At 28.1% G+C, this 17,288-nt stretch overlaps 1 protein-coding gene across 3 annotated transcripts in view; it reads left to right on the top strand.

Moving 5' to 3' along the window:
- Positions 1 to 17,076, top strand: part of LOC119672519 (bumetanide-sensitive sodium-(potassium)-chloride cotransporter) — an 86,393-nt gene extending 69,317 nt beyond the window's left edge. The window contains exons 5-22 of one of the 3 annotated variants that reach the window (XM_038083578.1): positions 4,257 to 4,515; positions 4,580 to 4,833; positions 5,112 to 5,226; positions 5,292 to 5,431; positions 5,646 to 5,811; positions 5,888 to 6,030; positions 6,233 to 6,342; positions 6,404 to 6,539; positions 6,603 to 6,845; positions 6,915 to 7,154; positions 7,261 to 7,371; positions 7,459 to 7,678; positions 9,286 to 9,336; positions 10,830 to 10,868; positions 14,844 to 14,941; positions 15,056 to 15,285; positions 16,310 to 16,536; positions 16,618 to 17,076. In XM_038083578.1, coding sequence (XP_037939506.1) covers positions 4,257 to 4,515; positions 4,580 to 4,833; positions 5,112 to 5,226; positions 5,292 to 5,431; positions 5,646 to 5,811; positions 5,888 to 6,030; positions 6,233 to 6,342; positions 6,404 to 6,539; positions 6,603 to 6,845; positions 6,915 to 7,154; positions 7,261 to 7,371; positions 7,459 to 7,678; positions 9,286 to 9,336; positions 10,830 to 10,868; positions 14,844 to 14,941; positions 15,056 to 15,285; positions 16,310 to 16,536; positions 16,618 to 16,862 — 3,027 coding nt within the window. In that variant the 3' untranslated portion in view covers positions 16,863 to 17,076. The remainder of the gene's footprint in view (positions 1 to 4,256; positions 4,516 to 4,579; positions 4,834 to 5,111; positions 5,227 to 5,291; positions 5,432 to 5,645; positions 5,812 to 5,887; positions 6,031 to 6,232; positions 6,343 to 6,403; positions 6,540 to 6,602; positions 6,846 to 6,914; positions 7,155 to 7,260; positions 7,372 to 7,458; positions 7,679 to 9,285; positions 9,337 to 10,829; positions 10,869 to 14,843; positions 14,942 to 15,055; positions 15,286 to 16,309; positions 16,537 to 16,617) is intronic. The other 2 variants (XM_038083580.1, XM_038083581.1) reach the window with 2 other exon arrangements.
- Positions 17,077 to 17,288: the final 212 nt, after the last annotated feature.

The following is a 17,288-nucleotide window of genomic DNA, read 5'->3' as shown; positions in this document are numbered from 1 at the left end:
TCTAAGTGAACTTAATATATAAGATAGGAATACAACATAGGATATATACTTAGCATCTGTTCCAAGTGATAGTCCAATCAATTTTAATTTGTTTAATAGCGTCAACTTCATCTCTTTGCACTTTTGATCAACCAGTCTGTGTGCGGTTGTTATTGTTGCTGTGATGCGCAGAGATCTCTAAAACATATGACATGAAAAGAAGTACATAACAAATACATGGGTTTGAATGTAGATGGGTAATGGTTATGTGAGAGCAGAGTGGAGTATTAGAAAGTGGGTGTGTATTGGAAGGATGGATGAGATTTAAATTGAAGTCAACCAGGATGAAAATGGAGAAACTTAGCCACTCCTATGTGGCGGATCCAAATACATCTCGGTGGGAGGACTCTATTAAACATGATGCCATTGGAGTTGAAGTGTCCATCTGTATGGCACGTAAGGAGAAATTGCTTAGACGACTGCAGTTGATTCTGGGTTTTTACAAGAAACATTTTGGATTTTGTATAAAAATTGTCAGCATGTGACATGCGATTAAATTTATAACCTCTTGTGTTAATATGTCTTAGAAAAGCATTTTGTGGTTGAAATACTTATCCAAAAGACTTGTACCGACATTAATAACAGTTGCTACTCCATTCTAATATTCATTGTTTTGACAAGAAATGCTTAAATTCAATCATACTCTTAATAATACTGAAAAACTATAACTTCAAGTTAACCATAAAATTAGTTAACGTATAAAAAAATGTATGATTCTTAAAAAAATATTAGATGCATATAAGTTCTTTTATTCTTACTGAAAGTGACGATTATTAAACACTAAATCTCTGAACTAATATATAGTTAATAATTTAACTATTATCAGTTAATCTCTGAACTAACTAATAACTTTAAAAATCAATCAAAAATAAAATATTCCGTTAATTTATATTATGATTTATATAAACATATTCCATCTATGATAACCTTGTGCAGTACAAATCATTTTCTAATTCTTCGTGCTTAGTTTAACAGAGTGAGAATTGCAATCAATGCAATAACTCAGCTTATTTAATTGAAATTTGCAGTTTTGCTTATCAGCAATAATTGCATCGACATTTGCATCACTTGTAAGCAATTATATCAGGCATATTTGAAGCGCATCAAATTAAATTCGATTTGACATTTTACAGTACAATTGCATGGCCAATTATATGTGCGCAGTAAAACATGGCTTCATCAGCTCGTATCTAGAAATAAATAAGCTATTTCAGTGCCTCATGCACATTTAGCCGTTCTTAAACAGATGCAGATTCATTGGTCCCACAATAATTAAAATAATGTACAATGCAGCTATGTGCATTTCAACAGCATCCAGAAGACACAATCATTTAACCTTTGATTTTAATTTGTTTTTTTTTTGAATTGTTATTTAATTAAATTTTAGTTAGTAAAAAAATTAATTTCATCCAAAAATATTTTTAATATTTGAATTTTAAAAAATTACTATTTCTGTTGAGTTTTTTTTTCTCTAGTTAAAAGAAAAGAATAAACTTTATTAGGTGACAAAGATTAGTAACCCAAACCTCCAGTGAACGCTCTGAGTCATTAATTTTTCTATTTTTGTAGTAATTAAGTTCAATTTAAGTCAATTGATTGATTCAATAATATAAGAAATAATTTATCGAGTTAAATATTATTTAAAGCTATTTAAAAATTTTTCGTATCAAAACTGAGTCATCTGTCTTTATATATGATATGTCCATCATGTTTTCAAGACTAAGCTATAATATGTATGTATAAAAATAAAAAAAAAAAATAAAAAAAAATAACAAAAAATATATATAAATAAATAATATGCTGAAATATTTATTCATTATCATCATTATGAGTTACTGTTCGCATTATTCTTATGGTCTTCTCTAAAAATCTGCACAAATAGGCTTTTTGATATTCGGCCTTTAAGTCTGAATGAAATAGTTTCTCTTCTACTTGTATGATGAATTGTTATCTATAGTGATTCAAAGGTATTAGCCAAATTGCTCACTTCTTCACATGCCCGTCTTTAAATTGCTATTTTTAACGCTAGTTTCAGTAGTTTGTACTTGACAGAATTTAGCTATAATATGGTGAATATACGAAAAGAGCTCTGCGAGAATTTATTAGATAAATTAAGTTGAAATTTACAGAGCCAAGAAGTCGCACATAATCAATATGTGATTACTCCACTGATTACTCCGCAAGCTGGAATGCTTTATCGTGCAGTTCAAAGTTGTAAATTCGTGTATTTTTCTGAATATAACATTAACATTTCGATAATTCTTCTATAGAATGATTCATCTTGGTATGTAGTGATTATTATTGTTGGTTTGGGTCTTTTGAAGATAATCGATAAATAAAATAAAATTCCAAACGCATCCTATAATACATCCTATAATAGTATGATCTTACCAACTATTTATGGCGCTTTTGGCCAATTTGTCGGCTGTTGTTCACTTAGCTTATTGCCGATTCGACTCTGTAGTTAAGTGATAGATTTAAATTTCGTCCATTGTTATATATTGTCTAAAAAAGTGCTTTTTTTCTCGCTTCAAGAAATTTAAATAACCCTCAGAATAATCCAATAGTTTTGTTTTTGGATAATTCTCAGCAAACGCGGCACCCACATCCAAAGGAGTTTTTTCATAGACAACTGATCATGAAAAATGAAGCCAACACTTTACTTAGATAATCAAGTAAAACTTAATAAGTTATGATAACACAACGGTGCTCCATATATTGAGCTACAAGTTGCTCCAAGTCAGGCTCTCCTGAAAAAGGCTCTTCAATGTGCCATGGTATATCCGCACGAATGACATGCTGAGAGACCTTAGAATAGAGCCGGTCAAAAAATACATAAAGGACAGAGCCCTGAAGCTATATGCGAAAACCCACAGACTGCCCTAATTAGCACTATCTTATCTCAGTGTAATCACTAACCGGACGGGTCAGTATGCAGATTTTAGATCAGTCATGGAGTAATCACGAAGCTTATGAGGAATACACAAATTAGTCAATGAGATGGGTGGGACTCTACAGAAATCCACCAGTTACCAAAGAGTAAAAGTGCCCCTGATGCACTAACTATGAGAAGGCTCAATATAATAATAATAATCTATCTAACCAAATCAACATTTTAATTGAGTTAAGCTTTGGGCAAGTATTATAATTTCGTAGTATTTTTCTATTAAATTCATATTATGTTTTGCTGCTTTAACTTAATCTGAAATACAAATATGTTAGACTTGCCAACACCACGTTATCAAATCTCAGAATGGTTACAGGCTCCTCGGGGAGGTATGCAGATCTGAGGTCAATTATTGCTTAGTCTGATAAAGTGATAAACAATAATCCAGTCAATGCGTAAACAGGGGTTTTAAAAATACCTCGAGTTAAAGGAAGAGTAAAAGTGCTCATGTGCACTGGCTCAAATGGAAATAAATAAACAAATTAGAGTTAAGTTGTGTAGAACAATTGATTAATTTATTTGAACAATATTTATTCAATTTCAATGTTCCATTAAAAGAGGTAAAACTTTTCTTATGGACTTCAAATAAAAGCTTTCAATTAAACTTACTTGTTGTTTTACCATACCAACATTAATCTGTGTAGATATTCTTCCAAGTAAATATAAAAGATATCATCAGAAACCACGTGAATCAATTTGTATGAATTTTCGTAACGAAATACAAAACTTTTGTTTATGTTAAGCATTTTAAGTGCCTTTAATGAAATTTTATTTTTTACAAATGTTCTTTTTTCCTTTCTCAACAAAGGTCCTTTGTGTTTTCTCTTCACATCGCAAATTATTGGGGCTAATTTGCGTTTTATTTCACAAGGATTTGTGGAGTTTCATTTGTTTTCAATGGAAAGGCGTTCACAAAGTTTGCAATTCGTTTGTCAATGAAAATGAATGTTTATGAGAAAAGACTGAAAAGCTTTACTTGTAAGCAGCTATCCTGCTTAAATGATTTGGGTAGATTTCCTTAACTTAAACCTTAAAATGATTCTGAAAAGTTTCATACTGTGATAAAGTACAGAATTTTGGAATTTTTTGTGAATTTTGTAAGCCATTAACGTTTTATACTATGAAATTGATTTTTAATAAGCTGTTTATGACTGAATTGCTATAATAGCATTAAATTACTGAGCAACAGGATAAAATCTTTCCAAAATAGAATAATTTATTGCGAAATTAACAATAATAATATGTCTTTAAATATTTTTTATTTATGTAGAATACTCATAGTTTAAACCGCAATGAAGATATAGAAGCTGCTGTCATGAAGGGCATGTTAAAGTTTGGTTGGATCAAAGGTGTCCTGATACGGTGTCTGCTTAACATTTGGGGTGTTATGTTATTCCTGCGTCTGAGTTGGGTAGTTGGACAAGCTGGTATATGGCAAGGATTTGTTTTAATTTTGACTACAACAGCGGTGACAACTATTACAGCGTTATCCATGTCTGCGATAAGTACGAATGGTGTGATAAAAGGAGGTAGGTTCATTGTATTTTGTATAAATTTATAAATCTTATATTGTTTTATTACATTTCTCTTAAGGTGGGACATATTATATGATATCACGTTCGCTTGGTCCTGAGTTTGGCGGTTCCATTGGTTTAATATTTTCACTGGCAAACGCTGTTGCTTGCGCGATGTATGTGGTTGGTTTTTGTGAATCCATGTTAGACTTGCTAAAAAGTTTTGGTGTTAGCATTATCGATGGTGGAATTCAAGATGTGCGTATTATTGGCAGTATTACTATATTAATACTACTTGTGATAGTAGTCGTTGGCATGGAATGGGAAGCAAAGGTATGTAAATAAAATTCATACATTTCTATCTACAATTAATTTTCTTTCTTTTCTTGAATTTTAATTTTAATTTTTAGTTAAAGTTGTAGATTTTAAATTCTGATTTTTATTTTTATTATAATTAATTATTAAAATTTTATTAATAATATTTAATATTTTACATTAATTAAATTTCAATATTTATTTTATTTTTAAATTTTATAAAATGCATTTTAATGTTATGTTGAGTTTTATAATTAATTTGTTATATAGTTTTATTAATAAGATTAATTTACTAGGCACAAATTGGTTTGCTTATCATACTTTTGATTGCTATTGCTGATTTTATGATTGGTTCTTTTATTGGTCCTAAAAGTGATGGTGAAGTTGCTAAAGGATTTTTAGGTTATAATAGTAAGTTTATACACAAATTCGGCATGAAATCACTTTTTTATTTTCAATTGTATTTTAATATTTAGTGACGACGTTTAAAAACAACTTTTTCCCTGCTTATAGAGAAGATAAAGGCGTGAGGCATGACTTCTTCTCCGTATTTGCCATATTCTTTCCAGCCGCAACTGGCATTTTGGCTGGTGCTAACATATCTGGTGATTTAAAAGTAAGTACATTTTCTATAAAATATTAAAGGTTCAGGTAATGAGGTATCAGTACTTGTAGCTACTATAAATTTTATGCATATTTTTAAAATTAATTATTATAAAAATGATTAAAACTAAATATTTTACATTATCTATTTTTTTCAAATCATTAATTTGAATTTTTTCATAAAAATTTACATATTCTAATTTTTAATTATTCTATATAAATTTAAGGATCCACAAAAATCTATACCAAAAGGCACCATATTAGCTATCGTGATCACAACAGCAACTTATTTGATAATGGTTTTGCAGTGTGGTGGCACTGTGGTACGTGATGCAACTGGTAATGTAACAGATATGGTAAATGGTTCTTTCGCATTTTTAGATTGTTTACCAGGTAAGAAAAATTTATCTTTTATTATTTTGTTATTAATGTATAAAATACTATATTTATTTTATTATTGTTGTGTCAGGAGAATGTGAATATGGACTTCAAAACTCATTCCAAGTCATTGAACTTGTATCTGCTTGGGGACCACTAATCTATGCTGGCTGCTTTGCTGCTACATTATCATCTGCTTTAGCTAGTTTGGTATCCGCGCCTAAAGTATTTCAGGTAAAATTAAGATATTAAAAGCTAGTTACAATATTAACACAAAAATATATAAGTGTTAATATATCTAAGTGTTAACATATCTCTATTACTAATTAATGTACATCAACGGATATATAAAGTATTCTAATTTTTTTTTTGAATTAATTAACATACTTTGCGGTATCATAAAATTTGCTTTAATTTTATTTTAATTATTTTGCAGGCTCTCTGCAAAGATGAACTTTATCCAAAAATAGTTTGGTTTGCCAAGGGTTTTGGTAAAAATAATGAACCAGTCCGTGGTTATGTTTTGACATTCGTCATTGCTGTCGCGTAAGTCAACATCTTGTGTACCGAACTATTTGTTTGAAAACTTTATTAAACTACATTTCAGTTTCATTTTAATTGGGGAGTTGAATTTAATTGCACCCTTGATTTCCAATTTCTTCTTGGCCGCATACATGTTAATTAATTTCAGTACATTCCATGCAAGTTTAGCTAAACCAGTTGGTTGGCGTCCTACCTTTAAGGTGAGTATGCTATCTCTCAAATGGCTTCAAAATAACTAATGCAATATCTCAATTAATCTGTAGTATTACAATATGTGGCTTAGTTTAGTTGGAGCTGCATTGTGTGTGGCAGTTATGTTTCTTATCTCTTGGGCTACGGCTCTTATTACATTTAGTGCTGTATTGGCTTTGTACTTAATTGTGGCTTATCGTAAACCGGATGTTAATTGGGGTTCAACTACACAAGCTCAAACATATAAGAATGCTCTTATGTCAGTACAGCAATTGAATAATGTTGAGGAACATGTAAAGAATTACAGACCGCAGGTAAATTTGGATATCACGAATAAACAAATAATATGAGTTCTTTTTCTGAAATACGTTTTCTAATTTTAGATTTTGGTGTTGTCTGGTTTACCAAATACCCGACCTGTACTCGTAGATTTCGCCTATATGCTAACGAAAAATTTGTCTCTACTTGTTTGTGGTCATGTCCTGCGTGGTTCCAGCTCTCAACGTTATCGTAATTATTTGCAAGAACGTGCATCGTCATGGTTCCGTAAACATCGTGTAAAGGGCTTTTATTCATTAGTGGATGGTGAAGATTTTGAATCTGGTTCAAGAGCACTAATGCAGGTAATTCGAAAAGATTTCTGGCAATTTAATAATTATGTATAAAAATTGTTCAATATTATTTGTACTTTTTTAATTACTGCACTCACTTATTTTAATTAAATTCTAGGCTTGTGGTATTGGTAAATTAAAACCAAACATTTTACTTATGGGCTACAAAGCGGATTGGCAAACATGTGAGCGCAAAGACTTAAATCAATACTTCAATGTTATGCATAAGGTATGTTGTTATATTCGTACGTATAAGTACGAGTAGTTGAGCGTATCCTTTATTTTGAATATACCTATTTGGTTTTACAATCTGTAGGCTCTGGATATGTACTTGTCAGTTGCAATTTTACGCGTTCCCAATGGTTTTGATTGCTCGCAAATACTCGGTGATGAAAGCAGTGCACAAAGAAATATATTGGATATACCACGCACTTTGCAACCAAATGAAAGCTCTGCAGATTTAAATTCAGTTGAACGTAATGCACAAAATGGTTTAAGTGGTAGTATGGATTCTTTGAGCCGCAATGTATCGCAAGGTAAGTAGTTTATTACGCATTGAACATAATCTTAATTAAGCTAATTAAGCAGTATATATATTAAAGTACTTCAAAAATTTGTACGAATGTGTATCGATTCAAATGAAGAAAAATACAACTATTTTTTGTATATAAGTTTCCGGGAAAATGGCTTAATTGTAAACCTTTTTACATACGGTAATTTATGTTTTTTAAAGAAAGAATTAATTGTATGTAATTTAATTAGTAAATTATATTATGATTCATAGTAAAGAACTTTTTTTAGATACAGTGACAACTTTTATAAAAGTAAATTTTTATAATTAACTCAAAATTACATTCAATTAATAACAGTTAGCATTAGAAAGTTTTTAATTTAAGTATCTGTTTAAAATGTGCAGAAATATTCGTAAAATTTTTGTAGAAGTGCTTACATTAGTATAGGATAAAAATATTTTATTAGGTTTTTAGTTTATATAAATTAGAAAATTAAATGATTTAATACGAAAAGAGTTTTTATAACTTATTCATTAAAAATAATAGTAATTCCGTAAAATTACTCTTTGGTCCAAAACGCGAAAACAATTTTTTAATAAACTATTGTAACACCGACTGTGTAGATATATGAAGTGAGAAAGAATTAGAAACATAATAAGGTTCCAAGTATTACTGGGTCTATGACACGAAGCCAGCCACTTGTCAATTTAGACAACTAAATACTGCATTTCATAGTATATATGAATTCATAGTTTGTGTTAGATTGTTTATCTGTATCTACTTGTAAATACTAGTATACTACTAGTAGTATAGTAGTATACTAGTAGTAAATAGTAAATACTACTAGTAAATAGGGAAACTGTAAATAAGGGATCTAACTAATTTATGAAGATAGTTTATGTCATGAAAATAGTTTCAAGAATGATCATCACGGAGAGTCACTTGTCGAATTCGACGACCAAGTGCCATTCAACACATCCAAAATAAACTACAAAAGCAAAATCTTGCGAGCTACAATAACAACGTCATAAAGAACGTGGATCACCAAGTACTGCTTACTAAGCAGTGTTATGAGCTAAAACCTTTCTTCGGAGTTTATAATTGCTTATCTATATTTTCTCTGTTTATTAGTAGAATTAATTTATGATATCTTGGAAAGCAATTGACACCACATAACACTTATTAGGCGGGATTAGTAGGTGATACTTTGAATAAAAACAAGTATGAATTTTTGTGGAAGTTTAATTATAATGTTTAGTTTTAATATTAAATTATTCTAGATAGTCTCGTTTTGTATTGCTAAACTTGTAGACTTTTCTATTCGTACAAATTTTTGAAATGTGTAAAAAATGTTATTTTATATTTATAACATTATTATATATTTTATATAAAATATTTTTTTTTAAATATCATATATATACTTGCTATATTATTTAAGCATGTTTATTATAAAATAAACTAATTTATAAATTTCCTCAAATATATTTGCATGTGTAATAAATAAATATTATAATATATGAAATATATGCACATGTATATATAAATATATATTTAAAATTTGGCACTTCCTTAATATATACCAACACCAACAACCGCATCAATTGCACATTAACAATCAATTGGCATCCAAGATGCTGGAGAATCAACGCAGAACAATGAAAATGGCTTGAAAATGGTTAAATGTAAGTAGCGCGTTTTATTTAAATAAATATTTAATTAAAATATTATTGTTTTATTTAATTTTATTCAATATTTACAAAATTATTTTGGTAAATTGTTAAATGTTTTTGTCTATTATTTTCAATTATTTTGATTGCTTGTAGGGCGGCTTAAGAAACGTTTGCTTAGCGTACGTTTTCGTAAAGGTGATATATGTTGATAATTACCAATTCTTCAAGCTCGAACTTTCTTCAAAACAAAAAAAAATTACTTTATTTTTCTGACTTAATTTCTATCTTTATATATACAATGTATATAAACTTTTTATAGTCGACTTATAAAAATTATTAGAAATGCTTGCTCTCTAACTAAAATACTAATATTAAGTCTTTGTCTGTGCAACACTGCGTATGATGAATTATTTTATACGTTTTTAATTTTAATTATTTTATACGTTGTAAACCCACAAAGGTTTAATTTGTTACCTAATATTGTGGGGTTAGGATATAATGAGATATTGGAAATTTCAAACCAATATATTATAGTTTTAGTTGTCATATTATATAGTTTTTATTATTCAATTTAGATAAATTTGTACAAATAATTTTTGATTACATTAAAATACATTATATGTTAAATGTGTCTTACCTCCAGTTATCTACTAACTGGAACTTCGTCACTGTCATGGCTCTACTTCTATTTTCTTGGTTTATGGACATATGCTCACAATGTATTGTCTAATGCTAAAACGCTGACCCTGTAAAGGCTAGTCACCGGAGATACGCCACAAAAAAAGGTGAATACATAACCCTACAGACCATAATTTATGTGACGGCCTACTTTACTTCCAAACGTAACTTCCAAACTGATAAGTTTTAATATATGATAATAATATACATATTATTTATAATATATGTATGATATGATATATGTAGTGACAATTGGGATCTTTTAGATGAGAAGTGCAAAACATGAATTCTGCAATTGTTAAAAATTTATATTTGTTTTGTTAAATCTATATACTATATTGAAAAATATAGTCTTGAGTTAAAAAGAGGTATATTAATGTAAACTGTTTGAATGGGAATTAGAGATTTTGTTAGAAGAAAGCTAAATATAGCATTGTAAACTTATATTGTTCGTATGTCTATAATTTAATTTAAACATACATACCTGAATGATATTGTTATATGATATCATTACAAACTTTTCATGTTAAAGAGTTTAAGTTTTCTCATTGTTTTATAAAGGATTTAGAATGGGGGGAGGTATTTTAGCAATGATGATACCTAGAATATAAATAATTACAAAAGACAAATTTTTTTTATTAAATAATAAAAATTCATTGATATACTGAAATGAAACTGGTTGACACTTTTGTTATATATTATTTATATTAAGCATATTATAAGATAAAATACAAAGTAAATTTACTTTAATCGTTTTTTAATTAATTAATTTTTAACTTGCTTTTTTATTTTCGAAAAATAATCAATTTTTGTTTATTTTTTGTAAGGTAAACCAAGTTATACAATTTTTCGAAATGGAAAATGTGGTAAAAATTTTTTTATATATATTTTATATATTTTATAGTACATCTATAAGTTGTATTTTGAATTTCAAGTACTGAAAATAAATCTTGTATAGTAAAATATTTAATATATTTAATAGTTTGCTGAATTTGTCGAATTAAATATGATGATTAAATTTGTTTTAAAATATGTACATAATTCAAATAAAAGTAAAGCCCCTATAATAGGAGTATCTATTTAAATTATTGTTTAGTTTAATTTAGTTTTTTATTGTTTTTTTAATACTGAAAGTGCTTTTAAATAAACTTAGTTTAATTCAGCATCCTTTCTTTACTTAAAAATATTTACTTTATTTATTTTGACTATGATAAGAAATAAAATATGTAAATAAAAATTTCGGATTCAAGAATGTTTGTTATAGCTATATATTTTCTGAGTGTTTAATATTATTGTTATATTTTTACAAAAATAGTTTGTTGTTTTTTTTTGCTTGTTGATTTATTTCATAAATAAATTAATAAGATTCAGTTTGAATTTATAAATTAAATACTTGAATCAATTATTCAAGTTTAAAAGTTTAAAGTTGAATTATTTAAAATTAAAGAAGTGGCTATATATAATAATTGAATATTTTAATGAATATTTGTTATTTTAAATAATATGTTATTTATGTGGAAACGAATACGCGGACAAACTGGCCAGGAAAGGAGCAGCCACACTGATGATGTGGCCGGAACCTTTTTGTGGACTAGGGCATATTACGCTCCTTTCTCTCATAAAAATGAAGTATAACCAGAATAAAAATGATTACTGGGATAATACAGCAGGATTAAAACAATCCATATCATTTATTGGTACCTTTAACAATAACAGATACTTAAACTCAAACTTAGACTCATCACAGGTATCCTAACTGGGCACACTTAAACACTACTTTACAATAATGGATATACTAATGGATGCAAACTGTAGATTCCGTAAAGAGAATAAAGACTCGGCCACACATGTACTGTTAAAATGCTCTTCGCTAATGCATATACGAAATAGGCTTCTGGGAATGTATATTCCTACGGAAAAGGGAATAAAACTTCGTAAAGTAGGTTTTATACTACATTTTATTGTCGCAACAGGGCTAAGAGACCTACTTTAAACCTGGAAGGGGGCACAATAGACCCGAAGGTCGCAGTGCCCCAATAATAATACGTAGAACTTATTCATTACTTAATAAACGTAAATGGTTTTAAAACATTTACATGTCCCTCATTGACACATCTTCCTTCGTAGGTCATTCAATGTACTTTTCTAAAGCCCTTTTATCATACCACTTTCTCGAGCCCAGTGACGTTTTAGTGCAGTCAAGTTTTTTACTACAATTTAACTTTTGCACATTTACACCACGCCACTGCCGTTTTATTAGAAACAGTATTTCAGAATGGTGCTATTCAGATGGTGCTATTCAATTTTTTATTAAAATAATTAATTTGTAAAAATTTAAAATGAATTTTAATATATAAGTTATATAATATTATATTACATTACACCTTCTATAAAATAATAACTAACTAAATATCAAAATCAATATTTAACATTCGTTTCTCATAAAAACTATAACAAAAGATAGCAGTTCGTTTTTTTATAAGAAATATTTTCTCACATTTTACTGTTCAGCTGTATATAGAATACATTCAACATATTAAGCCATAATAAGTTTGTTTACACAGTTTTATTTAAGAACTTTTCTTCTCTAAAACTAATTTTAAACATTGTTTAAATTCGTTGCCATAGATAAAACTTTCTGATAGGTAAAAATATTTTAAATAAATTTTTGCAGCTGTTATCTGCTATAATAAAATGGCGAAATGTTTTCGTTACAAAAAAGTTACTGAATGCTTGAAATATTCCTTATTTATATTTTAAAATTAATGGATTTTTTATATAAAATGGTTTATTTTTATATTTTTGGAACCGTAAAAGGAAGGGTTGAGAGTTTGTGTGAATTACGCCACGTATTAAAGCCAAATTTTGATGGCAGCAATTTTTCTTATTTTTTGTAAAAGTCATTTATTTTATTTTCCACCAAATGTGAACAGTTTAACTATTCTAACGTTAGATACATAAAGTCTTTATAAGTACAAAAAAAGTAAATAAAAATTATAATAAAACTGTCAAAAAAATCATTAAAAATAAAAAAAAATTATATTAATTAAGTTTTTGTTTATAAGACATTAGAGCAATGTTACTGTATATGTTGAATTATATTCAGTTGTCTCCTGCACTGCTGTATAATTAATTATTTGGTTTCACAATTATCGTAACTTGCATATCTTTAAAGGTATAACTGGGTCTATTTCCTTTGTTCTTTTTTTATTTACCATATTTTGAAATGAAAATACTTACATTATTCATTACCTTGCTTTTTGAATATTTTTAATTAGTATTCTAATAAAATATTAAACTTAATATTTAAAATATCAGAAAATTCAATATAACGTAAATGATGTTGTATGTGAGGCGTGTAGTTTTATTTGTATTTAAGTGGTAATATATATATTAAAATGAAACTGAGTAAAAAGAGTCTTCATTAGAGCTCATTTTGTACACTTCAGTTGCCAGAACCCAATTTACATATGGGTTCTGTATGAGTGCTTAGACTATGCATAAAAATTGTTCCATATGTAAAGATCACTTCTGTACCAACTTTTTCTTCTTTTTAATAGTTCTTTACTTTAACTATCACTTGTTTCTTAGTTAATATTAAAGGCAACAAAGCAAAAGACCCACTGCAAATTTTTCTATATCCTTTTCAAAAATTACTGTATTTTTTCTACTAAAATAAATAAATATAGAACCTACTTGGCTATTTATGTCTCTGTCACATTGACTGTTTTTAAAATAATATTAAAGTCTTAACGTTAAAAAAAGGACGTATTACATTTCTAGTAACTTCTATAGAGTTTTGAGATGTAATCTGCTGTTATAAAAAATCTTCACGTGAAATCGATTTTTATATAAAAAATGGTTTTTGTATAATATAATATTAATAATAATATTAATTAATAATTAGTATTAATTATCAATTAATGATTTGTAGCTAATTATAGTTAATTAAAACACGAAATTGATAATAAAACTGTTTGCAGAAGTAGACGTAAACTGCACACAGGCTTCTTCTCTTATAAGTAAGGTACTTCAGCCAATTTATGTTGAATTAAACATTATTTTTTCGCTTTATCTTTAAATAATCTGGGGTGCAACTCAATGACAGTAGAAGTTGTAGATTTTTTTTAGTAAAGAGATTTATATCTCATATAGATTATATTTATTTTTTTTTGAAGTGTGGTGGAATTCCGAATATGAATTTTTCTATATTTTCGAAAAAATCACTATATTTTTTAAATGTTTCTATTTTTCTTAATCTATAACATCAATATTGTTAAGGTTTTCGAAGGATTGTTTAATTCTTTAGCTAAAACGAAGCCTATACATATGAAATCACTCTTCGAAACATAAACTGCAGGTATGTAGTGATTTTCTGCGATACAACAATAGAAAGCTATAGGCAAAATTGAAACTCTATAAACTTTTAAAAACTGCTTAGTTAATAATAACTTATAAATAGAAAAAACAAATATTTAAATAAACACAATAAATATTATTTAATTTTAACAAACAAAAGCATACATTTTGTACAGCGTTAGGAAAATATTCACCAAATATATAAGTTGGTCACTCATACGCACTGTTGTACCATTTAATTCCTTTTCTTCGTTGTAGAATATTAGTTGGCATGATTATTGCATTATTTTATATTAAGTCTGTTGCTTATAAAGTAACTATTGCATGATTTTATTAGATAGAAACTTTTTTAGAACTCTATTTTGTTAGCTCATTAGGTTGTGTTCCTTTATTAGTTACTTTAGAATCTTATATGTGTATATATCAAAATAGTAATAATATTAATAATGTTATATGCTTTTAATTTTCAATTTTAAAAACAGCGTCCAGCACAAGTGACCTTTCATTCACCGCAAGCACACAAGTTAAAGATGTTACCGGATTACCGGACCCAGTTGATCCTAAATCACCACAGTTGGTGGTAAGTAATTATAAATTTTAGGAAATGATTAATTTTGAAACAAAAAACATTTAGTCATTAATTTGAATTTGCGGTTTTTGTTCTAGTAATTAAAATATTAACTTTATTTAATAGGCTAACTCTCTGCGTAAATCGAAAAATAAACATGATGACCCTGCAACGCTGTATAAAGGCCCTGGTGGTTCGGAACTACCGAAGGATGTGCTTAATGATTTAACACAATTCACCCGGAAGCGCAGCCATGCTGTCATTGACGTTTGGTGGCTGTATGACGACGGTGGTTTAACCTTACTCTTGCCTTACATTATCAGCACGAGACGTACATGGCAATCTTGCAAATTGAGGTAAAGTGAAATATTTCATCTCACTTCAATATTTATGCTTAAATTAGAATTTTGTGCGCGAGTTCAAAATTATGAAATTTATGAGGTAAACGCAGTATTCTTATAGTGTTGGAATTTTAATAAAATGGTTTGCGTGCTTCACTCCAAGTCGTTTCAGTCAAAGACAAGTTTTCAATTTTTCATGAAATTGTGGGAAACAGTCACGAAAATATCTGCGATGCGTGTAATTTGATTGTTTTACAATGAAGGAAAAAATTGTTTTATAACAACACCAGGGAAGTGCTCACTTCTAAGGAAGTGCTATCCTCAGTTTGCTTAGCTTCTAAGTCCTTAACGTGTCGTAAATAAATCAATTTGATAAAGTATTTTGAAAATTGCTGGTGTTTGTGGCTGTCTATTACTATGCAAAGTTTTTGATTAAATTTTCACAATTTTCTCTTTTGCTCTATTGACTTCAGTTATTACTAAGTTAATAGTTTGATTAAAAAAATGAAGTATTTTAGTTATAATTCAAGTATTTTGAAATGTTGGAACTTAATGGAATTTTTGTAGAAATTTAAAGTAAAAGTGTGAAAAATTGAATAAAATGATTATAATTAAATTTTTATTATACACAAACAAATGAGAGGTTTTAATATTATAAAATTAAAGAAATTATTACATCAATAAAACAGAAAAATGATATATTAACTTGAGTGCTAAGAGATTAACTTGCAGCTATGCACAAGATTTCTGCACAGTAACACAATCTGCAGCTAAAGTCAGATTGTCATCATTCCATTAAATATACAAAAGAAAAAAACAAAAAAATTCTATCTTCTTTTCTACAGCAGAGAACGGAACAACTGTTTTTTGCTCCAACCTACTTCTGATTGCGGCATATTGATTGTCAAAAATCTGTAATGCTTATATGCTGAGATTCTTTTTTAAATTTTATAATTTAATTTATTTTTATTTAATTTTAAATTTTCATTTTAATACAAAAATATTTGTAATGACATATAATTTTAACATAATTTTGTAGAGTTTACGCATTGGCGAATAAAAAAGCTGAACTTGAATTTGAACAACGTTCAATGGCAAGTTTGCTTTCCAAGTTTCGTATAGATTACTCTGATTTACAATTAATTCCGGATATTACGAAAAAACCACAAGAAACATCTACACAATTCTTTAATGAGCTCATTAAAGATTTTGTGCAAAGCGAAAAAGAAAATGGACCTATAACAACAATATTAAGTGAAGAAGAAGGTAGGCCAAAAATACTTTTAACGTTTATTGCTTAATTTATGCCAATTCATAAAAAAAACTCTTTCATATTTCCGCTTATAGCACTCATCACGGAAGATGATTTAATGGCAGTACAGGATAAAACTAATCGTTACTTGCGTTTACGTGAATATTTGCAAGAGCAGTCAACTAAATCTGACTTGGTCGTTATGACTTTACCCATGCCACGTAAGAATATTGTATCGGCGCCGCTTTATATGGCTTGGTTGGAAAGTCTAAGTCGTGAAATGCCTCCATTCCTATTCGTACGTGGCAATCAGACCAGTGTGCTGACATTCTATTCATAGACATCTAAAACAAGAATGAAACTATGTGCAAAATTATCTTTAATTAGAACAGCTTGGTCTTACTGACTTGCAAAAATGAAATAGATGCAGAAATATTTATATTTGTTTTGATTTCTTAAGTAGCCGCACATACTAAATAATTGACTAGAAAATTAGTTTAAACATTTTGAAAAACAAGCATATTCTTATAAGAAATTTGTGAAAATGTAAAAGAAAAAATTAATGACAATTTAATTATATATGAATAGTTTAATTTATTTATAAAATAAACTACGCACTTTCACATGTGCAATTATTAATTATAATAATAATTTAAGTTAGTCTAATTATCTGACAATACATCTCTTTGTAGAATTTTAATTTTTTCATAGCTTAATTAATGTTTAAATATCAAACGAATTTGTTTTATGTTTTTGTATTTTTAAA

This window comes from Teleopsis dalmanni, chromosome 1 (genome assembly GCF_002237135.1).
Source record: "Teleopsis dalmanni isolate 2A chromosome 1, ASM223713v2, whole genome shotgun sequence".
Classification (NCBI taxonomy): Eukaryota; Metazoa; Arthropoda; class Insecta; order Diptera; family Diopsidae; genus Teleopsis; species Teleopsis dalmanni.
Note: the sequence above shows the minus strand (reverse complement) of the source record. Positions and strands in the feature narration are given on the sequence as shown.